The 16,194-nt window shown below is 50.5% G+C and overlaps 1 protein-coding gene across 1 annotated transcript in view; it reads right to left on the bottom strand.

The window, feature by feature from the left end:
- Positions 1–16,194, bottom strand: part of PAPPA (pappalysin 1) — a 240,175-nt gene that overhangs the window by 38,051 nt on the left and 185,930 nt on the right. Inside the window, exons 17-18 of the mRNA XM_035016597.1 lie at positions 8,842–9,052; positions 7,999–8,170 (exon numbers count right to left, since the gene is read on the bottom strand). Of these exons, the coding sequence (XP_034872488.1) occupies positions 7,999–8,170; positions 8,842–9,052 (383 nt within the window). The remainder of the gene's footprint in view (positions 1–7,998; positions 8,171–8,841; positions 9,053–16,194) is intronic.

Here is a 16,194-nt window from a genome sequence, read left to right on the forward strand (position 1 = left end):
TTCCTTCCTTCCTTCCTTCCTTCCTTCCTTCCTTCCTTCCTTCCTTCCTTCCTTCCTTCCGCTCCATTCCATTCCATTCCATTCCAGCAGCAATGGCACCCCCGGAGGTGGTGTGGGGATACTTCTATCTGTGCCCTCCCGTGCCCTACACAGGTGCTACACTACACTACAGAGTTTCTCGATCTGCCGCAAGGCGGCAGGCACACGCGGCTTGCAGGCACTGTCCTCTCCTGCTGAGCCCCCTTTCAGAGTCTGGGATTCTCATGGGAGGTCCCGCAGATACTTTAGAACTGCCCCTGAATCCAAGGACCATTTCTTAGTGCCCAGTCTGTGCCCGGCTCTGTGGCGCCCAAAAGTAAAGTGAGCCAGTATCGGCCCCCGTGAGAAAGACAGTCATGTGAGCAGCCAGCCACGTCAGTGTGAAGGTGCTCGGTGCTAGGTGCTCTGAGGACACGGGGAGAGCAATCGGTTGTCAGGGGCAAGCAGGGAGGCCCTGTAGAGGAGGTGATATATGGAAAAGAGTTTTCAAGGATGCATAGAATCACAGGCAGAACGGGGATAGAAAGACCTTTCTGGAAGGCCAAAGGGCAGGTGCAAATGCAAGGAAGGACAGTGAGCAGCAGAGAGCTCCCCGGGGGTTCTCATCTTGTGAAGCAAGGGAGGATGAGCTGCTTGGCAGATGCAGGGTGGGGCCTTCAAAGTCAGCTTAGGGAGTGTGGTGGCCTCTACCCATTCAGAATGGAGAACCATGGGTGGCTTCGGGATCGGGGTCCCTCCATTGTAGAACAAGCTGTATATTCTCTCCCTCTGTAAAGCTTTGGCTAAGAAGAGAATCCCTCTATGAGGCCAGAGGAGCTGACTGCTCTACTCTCCATGCATTAGCTTCTGTGCCCCTCGGCTTCTGCTCAGACTCCTATGCCTGGCCTCCAGAGCCCTCATGGCCTTAGCTCTGGCTCATTCTCCATGGTTTTGCTCCCTACAGCACCACCACCAACCTCGAACTTTGGTTTAAATCGCCTGCACCCTCAAATGCCCTGTATGCCATCTCCAGCCGCCATGCTTCTGCTTTCACGCTCCTTCTGGTGGCTATGTCTCTCTCCCCACGCAGACACCTAGTCTGGCACAGACGACCCTGTCCTACCACTGCTCTAGCCCCACAGAGTGCACTACCTTAAGGTCTCTGACATGCCCTGCCTCTGTTTACCATCCTTTCCCACCTAGAGGATGAACTCCTCAAGGCCCAAGACCCCCGCATCCTCGGGGCCTTTCCACAGCACATCACAGGTCCTGACCACCTGGTCCATTCATTCATCACTCAGTAGATATTTGTGCTCATTCAAGAACTGTTTAACAGAAGATGGGGTGAATAGGTGGAGAGTTATGGTGTGAATTTGTTCAATAAGCAAGGACACAAGTGAACCTGTGGGTGAGGGGATAAATGCACGAGTGAGCCAACGAAGACATGGGAGAATGAGGGAATAAATGAATGAGTGCATTCAGGAGGAAATGAATCAGCTCGTTGAAAAGGCTGATGCAGGCCGAAGGTCCCCCGTCTGAGAAAACAGCTGCAAGGAGACAGGATTCAGGAGAGAAAGGGGGGCCCTCTCCGGGCCTCTCGTGGGCCTTTCCAACTGCCGTGGAAGCATCGATGGCCACGGGACAAGGGTGGCCCATCCCAAGCATGCAGCTGTGGGACGTCTTACAGAGTCCACCCCCAGAGGTTCTGCGTGAGCTCAGGGAGAGTTTAGGCAGCTTCGCCTGGATTCAGAGAAGCGACTCTCCCTCCTGGAGCCCCAGGCCCCAGGCCCCATGATTCTGCTGGGCCCTTGGGGGAATAGGAAATTGACCCCAATTTCCTGGAGCCTTGGCCTGGGCCTATGATGCATTTGGCCTCCAGCCCCTGAAGGGCTGCAGACCTCAGCACTACGTGGGCCAGAGTTGGCTGGGGACCTCGGTTTGCAGCAGAGAACGTATTAGAACTAGCTGGAATCTGCTCAGGGAATTTTGCCACAGAGAAATCCACCGTAGAAGGCTCCACCACAGAAGAGGGGAGCATAAAGGCCCTGGTCTTGCTGCCTCCAGCCCCTCTCCCTCCTGCCCAGTTTATCAGGCACTTCCGGCTGCTGATTAAATCTGCGTTTAAAAAGTATGCCATCCTGGGCGCCTGGGTGGCTCAATTGGTTAAGCGACTGCCTTCGGCTCAGGTCATGATCCTGGAGTCCCGGGATCGAGTCCGGCATTGAGCTCCCTGCTCGGCAGGGAGTCTGCTTCTCCCTCTGACCCTCCTCCCTCTCATGCTCTCTGTCTCTCATTCTCTCTGTCTCAAATAAATAAATAAGATCTTTAAAAAAAAAAAAAGTATGCCATCCTTCTGCTAAGACACCTTCGCCTTCCAAACGAGTCACACTTGTGCCCTGGCACTCCAGGGTCTCCACGGTGGAGCCCAGATGGCAAGGCTAGGCCCATCCCTTGCCATGCACCTGTCTTTCCTTCTAGTCTCACGGTTAGCTGGTCTCTCCTGCACATTTCTCTTGCTTCCCACCTCCGCATCTTTGCCCTCACTGTGCCCTCTGCACAGCAGACTTTCCAGAGCCTTTCTGGATTTCCAAGTTCCCCTTTAGGACTAGATCTTGGTGCACTCAGGGCTTACCTACCAGCTAGTACAGAGTCTCAGAATTAACCCTTGATGTTAAGTCTCAGGTGACCACAGAAGACCTGACGTTGAGGATGCAATCTGAGAGAACCCAGGACCACTAGGCAAGGAGCGTGCCAAGTATACTCAGCTCTGAATGCACAGTTCTGCACGCAAAGGTGAAATCTCATCCAAGAGGGCAGAGCATCTCTCAGCAAAACATTTTGCCTCTTTGTGCCCATGAATAGGTCTGTAAAAAAGCACGTGTGCTCTCTCAAACTCTCTTTAGTCACACTGGTTCACAAAGCACTAAGGCATACAATAATTATATTATCAAATACCCATCACGTGCCAAGCGTTTTACAGGCATTTAAAAATCCTTTTAACAACACAGTAGAGTAGAAATCATATCCTTGTTGCAGATTCGGAAACTGAGGCTCAGCTAGGAAGTGAAAAAGTGAGTTTTTCAAATGATGCTAGTGTTAATGGTTAGGAGCATGGACTCGAGCCAAACGACATAGATTCGAATCCCAGCCCTGCAACTGCCCAGCTGTGAGTACTTGGGGAAGCTCCTTAACCTCTCTGTGTTCCTTACTTTCCTCAGCTGTTAAATGGGCATGGGGTCCCCTGCCTGACAGAGTCATCACGGGGACTGAGTAAGTTAGATTATGGGAAGCCTCTCGAGCTCCACACAAGCACCGGGCTCTCTCAGTGTCAGCGAAGGTTCTAGGCCACTCTGCTGCCATGTCTCTGGGGGGACTTCAGAATCCACTCAAGCATCACCCACATTTTAGAAGTGGCAGTAGCCGCCGTGGGAAGGCAGCACGCCCCAGACATGGGGATTGCCCGAGCCAGAGGCGGGTCTCCTGACTAAGCCTCTGTGCCTTTACTACACTGGAGGGGAGAGGCGGGGAGAGGGAGAATTAGATTTCTTCTCCTCAGCAGAAATGGAAATAGACGAAAGAGTGGCCGAGAGACACAGGGCAGCCTCAGAGCGGGACAGACCCAGGCAGCGCAGGTGGGACATAAAGGGCTAAGCTTTGGAGGCGGGCTGACCTAGGAACGGGAACCTCCGGTCCACCACTCCTGGCCATATGGCGGCGGGGGGGGGGGGGCACCTTAACTCATGGGACCTCAGCTTCCACATCTACAGAATGGGGCAGTAATGCCAGACAGATGCTGTGGGGCTGAAATAAAGTAGAGCCCTCAGCCCGGTGACTGGCAAGGAGTAAATGCTCAATAAGTCACTGCTGCTATTAATTACTTAATTCCCAGGCAGTGCCCTTATATGCACTTTGAGCCTTCCAAGGGTGACGTGTAGCCCTATGTGTACTAGGAAGGACTGGAAGAAAATCGGGTGTGGGCAATGACTCAGTTAGGAGATCAGAGACGTGAAGATCTGAGTCTGCTGGTGCCTTGCTGTGCGACTTGGGGCAAGTGTCTTCCCCTCTCTGGGCTCCAGTGGTCCTATCTATAAAATAAGTGGGTTGCAGCGGGGGATCTCCTAGGTCCTGCCCACCTCCTGTGAAGTTTCTAACTTGCTCTAGGAAGCCCAGAGTGTCCAGGCAAGCCTTTGACAATGCTGCAACCGGAAACCACCCCTGCTTGGAGAGGTGTCGTGTGTGGGAGGACTCCGCCGTATCCACAGCAGAACCCATAAAGGCATGAGCCAGATGCACGCCCCTAGTTGCAGGAAGGCTTTTACGGCCACCTCTGCGATCCATGCAATGGCCTGGGTGCGTTACTGATTGCACTCCTACCCTTCCTGTCTTGCTTTTGCTGAGCCGCTAGAATCCCTGTTAAGAGCATTACTTCGTCCACAAGCACCTTTAGCCTCTTCCTCTGCTGCAGTCCCCGGGCATGCATCTCCCACAGACTCTGTCCCAATCACAAGACGGCTGTTCCCCTAATCACCTACAAATGCCACCCCCTCCCCCATGCTTCTCTTGTGGAACCAGGCCTGAGTTATCACCTCGGACAGCTCAGGAGCATCTGCGCTGGATTAAATGTTGGGGCAATTAGCACTTCTCCCCAGCTGTCTGGGGATGAAGTTCCCGCCCTTTGCCACTAGCATGCCCTGGACGTGTTCAGGGGTGGTAGGAAGAGCAGGGCGGAGGGGCCCGTCAGCACCACCCACTCACTCATAACCGTGGGCAAGAACTTAGCCTCCAGGACTTCTTCCCTCATTCGAAAAAGGGGATGTTGGTTTCTTTTTCAAATGTCTGGCTGGTGGGAGTTGTCAAAATGAGAGAAAGTCCGGGGCACCAGTCTGGCATCCCGGAAACACTTTAAAAGTAGAGAAGCTGTTATTACCAAGGTTCTCCGTCTTGGTTCACAAAAATACTATAAATTCGAGAGCTGAACTGTGCAATATGGTAGCTACTATATTAGCGGGGCTGTTTGCATTTAAATTTGAACTGTTTAAAATTAAATAGAGGGTAAAACGTGGTTGCTTGGTCGCTCCAGCCATGTTTCCAGTACTCCACAAGCCAGATGTGGCCAGTGGCCACCATACCAAAAAGCACAGACTGGGACAATTTTCATCACAGCAGGAAGTTCTACTGGGCATTGCTAGTCTAGAGAGTTCATATATTGTACAGGTTTACTTGAGCAATAAGTCAGGTTTCCCTGTGGTTCATACCAGCTCTCCACCCCACACTGTGGCTTCATGCATGACAGATGCCCCCTTTCCTGATTTTCTGGGGCTAGCCACCCACAGAGGGATAGCTTTCAAGCCACTGCCTCTCCAGATTCTATAGGAGCTCACATGGAGCATCAAGGATTCTCTCCACTAGAAGTGACCTTTAAAGGGAAGCTAGTTCATCTGTGTTTTTCTTCCCCAGGGCTGCCATGTACGGTGGCCCAGGTTGTATACTACACAATTTCAGGGGTTACTCATAGGCACGCTCTACTTTCATTACCTTATTTAATCCTGCCAAACCATGAGGCAGGTGATATTATATCCGTCCCCATGAGAAAACTGAAACTTAAAGGGTTTAACAACTTGCCCAAGTCCTCCCACTGGTAAGTGGTGAAGTTAGGATTCGAACTCAGAGTCCAGATCCAGCATCATACTGGCTCCCAAGAAACAAATGAACTGGATTTATTTGTCAATTTGCTTTTAGCATTAGTGGGACGGAGTACGTGAACTTCCCCTATACTAGTCCCTGTCCTCTTCTGCCAGGATCTGGAACTTGTCTGGAAAGCAAAGAATTCCGGCTCCATACAAGCTGTTTAATTCAAGATACTCTGGGCCGTAGGTTTCTGCTGTGTTTACAGGCAGCAAGAGGGGATCTGAGGTGAATACTAGATTTGGCTCTCAGGCCCCTGGTCTGAGGGTAGAGGAAATTCATTTTCGGTACAAACTAGAAACGTCAATTGTATTAGGAGCCCATTTGGCACGCGTCCCCTCATTCTTTGAGCCGACAAGCAATACCCCACTCCTTTGCGTCTAGCCTCTTCGCCAGTTGCCAAACAGAACTGCTTGAATCGTCTGATAAATTTACATTTTCCTCTCTTTTAAATACAAACTGGCCATGAAAGGTACTTGGCAGGCCCCAGGCAGACTGGGTTTCAGTTTGATAACATGACCGCGGCCAGAATAGTATTTGGCTCAGCAGTTTGGGTAACTGTTAGCAACAGTTTTATGTAAGGGAGGGAGAGGGAAGTTGATCAGCCTGCGTGAGGCCGTGGTAATCTCTGGCCTTTGCTTGTCCCGGCCCTGGCTTCTGCTTCCCTGGCAGGCAAGGATGGGAATGACCTGGGTACACAGACATCTAAGAGTATACACGACAAAGGATTTTCAGGGGGTGCCTATTGGATTCAGTCTGTCCACAGTTGGGGGGCTCTGGATTCTGACTCGGGCGACACCAGCTGTGTCACCTTGGGTGGTTGAGTGACTGCTCTGAGTGTGATTTTTTCTCATTTAGAAAATGAGATTTTTCTGGACGTTCACTGAGGCTCTCATGGCTTGACATTCCATGAGCACCTACTAGGTGTCTGGCACTGTCCCAAGTACTGAAAACTCAGGGCAGATGAAAGAGGTGGTAAAGCACTTCACAGCCTGGGAAGGAATACCCGAAATGAGTTACAGGCAGTGTGGCCGGTGCTGGGGTGGGGGGAACCCAAGCAGGGGCACTGAGCCCAAACGTAGAAGGGACCTCAAGAAAGAGTTCCTGAAACTGATGGTTGCCAGAGGGGAGGGGTGGGGGGACGGGCAACACAGGTGCAGGGGAGTGGGAGTGGGAGGTATGGGCTTCCAGCACAGGGAAGATAGTCCACGGTAGTGTGACAGCCCTGCACGGTGACCGATGGTAGCGACATATACGGCGAGCACAGCTGTGTTGTACACCTGCAACAAATCGTGTGTCAACCATCCTTCAATAAAAAAGGGGGTTCCTGGAGGAATGGGTGCCCAGGCTGGCCTGGGGAGGAAGATGAGGAGCGAGGTAGCTGGAAAAGGAGAGGGGAGCTCTTTCATGTGAGGAGCAGGTGAGGGGGCATTGAGGATGGTGGTTTGCAGGGCCTGGCACTGGCGGGGCACTAATAAAAACGGATGAGAACCGGCTGCAGGTGAAGCCAGCCCTGGGTCCCAGACGGCTAAACCCCAGCCCCACCTGGCGGAAGGTCCTTGCACACCCTTGAAATATAAGGCTCGGGCTATCAACCCAAAATGGCTGGTTTATCGTGGCGGAACCATGGTGGATTTGCCATTTCCCTTTTCTGTTCTAGATTCCCTACCTGTCTTAGAAGGAGTAAGAGAAACTTTAGTCATAGACTCCATCAGCAGGAACGGCTCAAGTGCCAGACTTCCTCTCGGTTACAGGGGGATGGAGATAAGATCCCAACCCTGCTATCTCCTCCTGGTCTCCCTTTCTTCCCTAGTGTTCTCTGGACTGTATACTTCTCATCGGAATGTGGTTCCCCTTCTCTTCATGCTGCCAGAGCCAACTGATGTCTTGAGGACATGGCGGCATTGCGTTTTTAAATACTCCAGGGACAACCACAGGTGATGGTGGTGGAAAGTTGGCAAAACCACCCTGGTCATTCCTATCACAGTAACTCAACTGTGATTGTTTTTACACCATGGGATTCCATATATGCTTTCCTTCATAAGGGCTCTAACACTAACCATTTTGCAAAGCTAAGAATCTCTGAGCCAAAATAGGGTGTTTAGGGAGGAAAACAAGGCTTAGGGAGATTCCCAAAGAAGATAATCAGAACCCAGTTTCTTAGCTTCTGCATTGGCGACACTGCGGTATCTGCAGAGGATCCGGAAGGATGCTGTTCTTCAGATACAGATGGGTCTTCGGTAAGCAGATAGGATGGGGCCCAGAGCACCAAACTTCAAGTTCAAAGAGTCTTACCTGGGCAGCATCGCTGTCTTCACACTTGATTCTACACTCGCTGTTGAACTGGAAGCCATTCGTGCACTGGTAGAGCCCATGGAATTTCGGCGGAGGTGGGTCACAGGTCACAGGAACACAAGCGCCCTCCTGCCAGCTACCATCTTGGGTACACTGAGTCTTGAAGGCCCGTCTTCAAAGAAGAGATAAAAGAAGAGATGTCTCAAGGATCAGATGGCTGGACTCATGCCCTATCCAACACCCAAGTTTCTCTGGAGCCAGCTGACCTCTCATTTCCCTTTCCCACTCCGGATCCCTGACCTGCCCTATTAGTTGGTAAGGAGCACGTGTAGGGATTAAAGAAAATTCATTGACTTGGGTCAAGCAAGAGTTTCAGACATTCTCTCAGTTCCATGTGGACTGAAATAAACTCAAGTCCTGCCAACTCTTGTCCTCTTCCTTCCTTCTAGAGTGTTCTGATGGGTGCTAGTACAATGATGATATTCATTCCTACCATTTATTGAACAATTACTATGTGCCAGGCACTTTGCAAACACTTTCTAGACACATCCTCATTTATTCTTTACAATAATATAATGCTGTAACTGGTATTATCATCTCCATCTTATTATTGAAAAGTTGAGGCCCAGAGAAGTGAAGTCGCTTGCCTGAGGTCACACAGCCAGGAGGCAGTTACTAACAATGTCCCTGTAGATTCTCACAGGGCAGCATATGATGAACAGTGGGTATTGCCTCCAGCAAAAAAAAAAAAAAAAAAAATGAGTGCTTCCTTATAATCAGACATCCAGACCTGGTTCTCCTCGCCCCCAGAACCTGTGAGAGTGTGTTTCCAGCCCTACTTACTTCTTTGACTTCCGAGAGGAGCCAGGCACGTGATATCCAGGTTTGCACTTGTACTTGCAGAAAGAGCCCACCTTGTGCTTGTTCTCTCGGCACCGGGCTGTCTGGAGGTCTGCGTTGGGCACTGGGGGCGGAGCTAGGCACATGAGCTCACACAGGGCCTCTGGGAAGGACCACAGGCCGTCCTCCATACAGGTCAGGAGGCTGTTGTTGCCTGGAGGACACAGGCGGGCAAGGTTAGCAGACAGGGTGAGGGGGGTCTCTGACACCCAAGCTAACTTATGGGCTGCCTGGGCTTCATTAAGCTTGAAAAGCCAGAGGGTCCTCCTCTTGGAATTCCAGCCCCTTCTGTTTCCAACTGAGGGCCTCTGGGAGATGGAGGGCGCTGTGACAAAGAGAAGATCCAGCGCAGGGACTAACTCACCCCACACTGACAGTAAATTAAAATTCAAGGATCCCAACTCCCGATTCGGAACCTCTTCTACTGCGTAGGAAAGAGAACTTCCATGGGGTGCCTGGGTGACTCAGTCTTTAAGCGTCTGCCTTCGGCTCAGGTCATGATCCCAGGGTCCTGGGTTCAAGCCCCACATCAGGCTCCCTGCTCAGCAGGAAGCCTGCTTCTCCCTCTCCCATTCCCCCTGCTTGTGTTCCCTCTCTCGCTGTGTCTCTCTCTGTCAAATAAATAAAATCTTTAAAAAAAAAAAAAAGGAAAGAGACCTTCCTGCTCCTTCCATCCATCCTCCTTGTTGCCCAGTGGGCATCCGAGCCGACAGGGGAAAGTACATATGCCTTCTAATAACTGACAAAGCAGGCTCCCATCAGAATCGACTCTGCGCTCTCGTAGCAGTGTGCCAGGCGACCTCGAGCTGCTGGCCGCTCCTCTCTGGGCCCCGTGCCCCTGTACATCTCTTAGCCCCCCTTGGGCCTGGAAGTGATGGCACTATGGTATCCGGAGGTCTGATATTTTTTTACAGGCCCCAGCGTTCAGTGAAGCTTCGCCAGAGCAGCGCTCCCCTGAAGCCCATGCCAGCTCCGACAGGTGTGCGGATTGCCACCAGGAGGCTACGGTGCAAAGAAGTAAACCACGAGGCTTCGGGCTTTTCACTGCCAGCTTATATATTATCGCTGAACAGCCTGCCCCAAACCTCCCCAAGACAATTAGAGATGGACCCGAAGCCCGCGTTTCTCAACCGAATGCTCCTCTCCACGGTTATTACCGAACGGTGTTGACAAGCAGGGCTGGACGCTCGTGGGAGGCTGCGGGACGGGAAGGGTGGAGGGGTGGAGGGGTGAAGGGGTAGGGGCGGAGCTGACATGCACTGCCTCCTGAGTGCCGTGGGACGTTGTCTGAGTTAGTCTCACAGCGGGCTCGTAGCGGGATGACGCATGTTTGGGAGTAGAGACTCAGAGAGAGAAGTGACCTGACCAAGTCCTCATAGTTAGTAAAAGGCAAACTGAAGCTTAGAATCAGTGTTGTCTAATGACGGAGGAGTTGTTTTCTATGGGAACCTGGCTACCTATGCTCAGTAGAGCCTTTTCGTCTGTTCTCAGGGAGCCAAATGAGAGAGGCAAACCCCAGCTCTCCAGTCTATAGAAAGAGAAGGATTGCGCCTGTCTCTCATGGCGATGAGAAGACAAAAGGAAACATTTCTGAAAAATGTCCAGGGAAATGCTGTCAGGGTCCTTATTTGCTTCTTTCCCCGTCCCTCCCTTCTTGCCTCCCTCCCTCCCTCCCTCCTAACCTTGCCTTCACTGGCTGATCTGAGGAGGGCCCTGTGAGGGCACAGAGCCCTTCATTCATCCAACAAGCATCCGGACATGCCGACTATGTGCCAGTTACTCTGTATGTTGGGACACAGCAGTGAACAAAACAAACAAACAAAAACCCCTCAAACCCTGCCCTCTTGGAGCTTCGATTCTAGCGTGACAGGGAGGAGCCCAAGAAACAGCATGAAGAAATACGCCGTTTGGTGTGCTGGAAGGCAGCAGGTACTCTAGAGACAAATAGAGCAGGTTGAAGATGAAGCAGGGAGTGCTGTGCCCTTTTCTGTAGGCTCCTTGCTCCCCCCGACCCCATTCACTGTCTTCTTTCTCCTCCTGCGTCAGTGCGATCCATCTGGTGAGCACGAGCCAACCTAGTGTCTGTGAACCCCACAGAGGATTGTGTGCTGATAAACAGTGATGCTGCAAACTGCAGAGATTTCTACGTCAAGTGGAGGATGATTCATTTGGGTTCCATAGAAGCAGAGAGGCTTCTAGAACACCAGAGACTACAAACTACTTTTTGCATTGCTTTTGTGATTGGGGCAGTGTTTTGGGGTGTACGGGCATAGCTAAAGCTATGGGAGAAACTTAGGAGGGGAGAGGGGAAGAGAAGTTATAAAAGATACAGGGCACACACCTCTCTGAATTCCCCAAGAAGGATAAAATACCGGTGGAAAAAAGTGTTAAGGACTCCTAAAAGCACACCCTATCAGCTATGCAAATTATACGTCGTGGAGGGCAAGTCATGGTCCTTTGGTGGCAAGAGAACATAAAAAATTGCAAAATGTTCATCAAGAGAGGAAACGCAAACCAGAAATGTTAAATTCTGAGAGAGGGTAAATAGGAGTTAGCTGTGTACCACGGTCAAAGGAAGAACCACGCTAAAGCCTCAACTGGTGGTTCAGGACCATGGACATGCCCCCTCCCCGCCAACAAACAAAATCCAAGAGATGCAGATGCTGAGCTGCACAGAATCAGTATTTCCATGACCCAGCTAGAGCCACTACTCTATACCCACCATGTGGCTTTGAAGAAAGCAGGGTATGACACGCGCTATCCATGTCCTGCCCTCATCCCCTTGGCCTTGACCTCAACACCCCGAAGGATGGTCCCCATACTTGCAACCCTATGCCAGAGGCCTTTTGCTGTGGTCCCACAGGGCCAGCTCCCAGGGCTGGGGCTTCAGTGCTGCTGGAAGTGGCATTAGTTCTGAAGAAGATTCTACCCTGTCTCCCATAGCTCCCCAAAAGGACTGAGTTCTGGTTGCCCACAGCAGAACCTGGCTCTCAAAGAGATTCTGGATGCTTCTGTCACGTCCAAGCCTCCCTATCTCATTCCCTACCTGTGTTTCCTGGGGGAACATGACTCAGGACAATAGGCGCAGGCATTTCTGAGCCCGGGGCTTCTGGTTGGGGTAACAGTGATGTCACAGACAGGGTTCCAAAAGGTTATGCGACCCTGAACTTTCATCCGTTCGTCTTTTAAAGTCAGGAAAATAAATCGTGCTCAGCCTGTCTACGAATGTGTCTCAAGAAATTCCAGTCTCTAACGAGCATTAAAATAATTGTAAATGTGCTGTCAAAAAGATGTGTCTATTTTTATTATTTCATTCAAAAGATTACCCAGAAGACCAAATCTCCTCCAGAGTGCCTTTAAGATTGAAATTAACCTAGGGCAGACTACAAGGAGAGAAATGCCAGGAGCCCCAACGTCTGGTTTTCTTAATACCTCTTACATGGTGCCTGCATCCTAAGGCCAGGGAATGGACCTTTTTCATTCTTTTAGTGCCAGAATCTAGCCTAGTGCCAAGCACACAGTGGGCCTTTAATACCATTTGTTAAATGCATGAGCTATTATGAATCTACATGTGACCTTGAACAAGTCACCTAACCTCTCTGGCCCTAAGCCAAAGCTGTCTTTGAGTTCTTGCAGCTCTAACCTTTTAGGATGTGAAAGAATATTGGCCACTGTATTGTTTTGAGAAAACACAGATGCAGCTAGAGGGACTGGAAGTGGACATGCAAGCCCTCGGGAGGCTGCATCAGCCAAAGGCTAGTGCTGCTGGAACTGGGAGGAGATTCAGTTTCATTGCTCTTGATGAGAAATAGACCTTAACAGAAGTTACAGAAGAGGAAGAGGAAGAAAGACAGGATGTGTAAAGAGGTCTCTGTGTACAAGGTCCGGGGCCAGGTGAGGCAGGAAAGGAGGACATCAAGGATTTCAGGATGGTTGTTTTCCCAACGATAGCCAACGGTAACTTCAGCCAGCACTCAGGCTGTAGCAAGTCAGAGGGAAAAACCAAGACAGAAGAGATGGACCCATTAAAGAGAAGCATGCAAGCCTCTGCCAATTTTAGTCCTGAAGGCACATTGCTAGGCTCCTGGACTCCAAGGAGTCAAAGAGAAAATCCGAGCTGGGCTTGGCAGTCCCAGAAAATATGTCGTTTGGTCAGTCAAATTGGATTCTTCCAGCTCTAGCCAGGGTGAATCAGGTTATATCTTGATCGTTTACTTGTCTAGTTCTCCCCCTAAATGTCTGAAAGGAAGGCTACTAAGAGCCGTTTATAATTCAGCCCATGAGGCAGGACGCTTGACACTCCTAATAACCCAATTTGTCATTAACCCCATTTTGTAGGTGAGAAAACTGAGTTCCCTCAATCTAGAGTTGGGGCTCCCTCCAGGTCTGCCTGACTCCTAAGTGCTCTCTTGATCCCATGACAGAGCCTTTATCCATGAGCACAGCCAAAGAACATCTCACGGAATCAGGAGAATTTGGACGAGTGGAGTATCTCGAAATCAAAAACTGGTCATATAATAATATTTCAGAACCTCCCCCCGCCCACTGTCCAGAATGGTGCCCGTCACTTCTAAATTTCTTTACCAAGGGGCCCCATTTGTCATTCCACATGTTTGGCTCAAAGGAAAGAGGCTGTTGTCAGATACAGTCACAGTCAGGAATAAGTGATGGAAACCTTCCCAACATGTTAGACTCAAAGGAAAGAGGCTGTTGTCAGATGCAGTCACAGTCAGGAATAAGTGATGGAAACCTTCCCAAGAAGAGAGAGAAAGGAGCCTGCAACGCTGGACACCTGCCATGAAGAAGAGGCTTGCGAATGCCAATGGCAGACATAAGTTAGATGATTTCACCAGATTGGTGGGAATGGCATGCCTAGCAAGGGGGTACCATTTCTAGGGGCAGGACCCTGCCCCAGTGCTAATGGTAACTCCTATGTGTCCTTGTGTAAATGACTTCCTCTCTTGGGCCTCGGTTTCCCCATCGTGAAATCAAATGATTCACCTTGATGACCCCTGGGCTCCTCCCAGCTCTGACGTTCCAGACTTTGATGGGGTTCTGGGTTGAGGGACAGACTTTAGGAAAGGTTAAAGGGCTTCTGAGATAGCAAGTAAAAGCAGATTTGACTCTCGAAACTTGGGCAACTGCTCAGTGTGGAGCAGGAGTGAGAGAGATGGGAAGAATTATTTAACAGATGACATCTTAGCCTTGGTCACATCAAAAAGTGGTCTCATAATGGACAAGTCCCTTCTCTACTGTGAGCCTCAAGTCCCCAGGCAGAATCTGAGTAGTGGTCTCCCATCAGCACTCAGCAGTGGTTTTGACTCAGTGACGTCCTGGACCCTCACCATCCCAAACATTAAGGTAACAGAGGGAGAAAGCAGCGTTCTCTTAGGGGCTGTATGAGAATTTCTGTTGGAGTGGGGGGATGACCCTGTTTTTGTGGAGAAGATGCCCTGATGAGACCCTTGGGACCCTCCAGGGCCCAGCCACCTGCTTCTGAGAGAAAGAAGGGTCTCCTCCTGAGACAGAAGATAGAATGTGCAATTTCTACCATGAGGGAAGTCGTAACAGGGTTCTGCAGGGAGAGGTGCTGGGTGTCCCCCCAGCTCACATCCCTGTCTTCGGAAAAGTCTGAGAAATCAGGAAGTGCTCAATGGTATTGGGTATCCTCTGGAAACAAGTGGATAGGCTGAGTTTTCAATCTGAGATTAAAGAAGCAAAACAGAAAAGCCAACAAAAGCCAGAAGCACACAATAGGTCTTTTAAAAAGATCTTTGTAAGAGGAAGGTGTGCTTACTTTATTTTCTTTTTAAGATTACCTATTTAAGTAATCTCTGCTCCCACTCACAACCCCGAGACCGAGAGCCCCATGCTCTTCCAACTAAGCCAGCCTGGCGTTCCAAGGCACACTTGCTTTTTAGAAGCCCCACTCCACACTCAATACCAAATGCACCCAACACAGCTGAGTTGAGGTTGACGAGGTGATATAAGTAATGTGGCATGTTCAGCCCTTTAATTAAACATTTATGACTTTGAAGTTTTGTTGTTGTTGTTGTTGAACTTGAGAATGTATTTTCCCTCCGTTTCTGTAGCTTCTGTCTGTGCTGGTAGGGCTCACTTGGTAAAGTGCTTTGGCAGAAGGGACTCTAAGGCTATGAGTTTGCAGGATATTTTGCATACATCTTGAAGAGGGCTCAGAATTTAAGTGAAAGTGGGGATATTCAAGAAAAACTCACTGGGAATAGAAGGGGGAGTGGGTTTGGGGGGGTTACCCACGTTATACCAGTTGCCAGGGGGCTACATGTAACTGCTTGGCTGCCAACACTTAACCTCCGGGTCCTGGACGGAGCGTGGATGAGGGAGCGTGTCTCCACAGCCCCCAGGACTAAGGCCTCCATGAGACAGAGGTCAGGGCTGGGAGAGAGGCCACGGCACAAGGTTCTCACAAGGGGTGCCCCTTGGGGAAGGTCAGTATTCGCTAAGCACTTTCTTTGGCTCTGGAATCTTACACATACCTTCTCTTTCAGGCCTCAACCTGACCCTTCAATGTGAGCCCTCCTCCAACCCATTTTACAGATGAGAGTACTGAAGCTCAGAGCCATGAAATAGCTCTCCTAAGATCAACAGCTGGGGCAGAGCCAGGAGTGGAATCCTAGTCTGTCTGATTCTAAAGACAGTGCTCTTTTTGCTTCATTTAAGCTACTAGGAAAAGCAAAATGAAGGGAGGAAAGGGAAGCAAACAAAAAATGGAGGAAAAAAGTTGTGTTGTTCACCTCTTTACCCCCTCGCTTGAGAAGGGGGGCATTTTCAAGGTCAAGAAAGAGGTAGCGGGGCCTTCACACAGTCCTTGCTGCCTGCAGACCCAAGGAGAAGCATCAGATCTGGGATTGAGCACCAGATGATGCTGACAACCAAGGTGCATGAAATGCCAGTGGGTCCTAGTGGGTCAGTGTGGCCACTGGAGAGAGGCTTCTCTGTATTCTCAAGGGAAGAACAAAGTTGGGATCAACAATGATCAGAATGATGGTCCCTCTGGGGCCTCGCCCCCACAGCGGGGTCACCCCCCCCTTCCACCATAGTCAGCAGAGAAGCAAAAGAGTCTGAATCACTTTGACTGAGAATCATTATTAGCAGGGGTGCCCGGGTGGCTCAGTCAGTTAAGCATCTGACTCTTGATTTCGGCTCAGGTCATGGTCTCAGTGTTGTGAGTTCAAGCCCTGTGTCAGGCTCCACACTCAGTGCGGAGTCTGCTTGAGATTTTCTCTCTTCCTCTCCCTCTGCCCCTTCCCCCCAGTG

The sequence above is a fragment of the Mirounga leonina genome, unplaced genomic scaffold (assembly GCF_011800145.1).
Source record: "Mirounga leonina isolate KUSES-001 unplaced genomic scaffold, KU_Mleo_1.0 Mir_170, whole genome shotgun sequence".
Lineage (NCBI taxonomy): Eukaryota > Metazoa > Chordata > Mammalia > Carnivora > Phocidae > Mirounga > Mirounga leonina.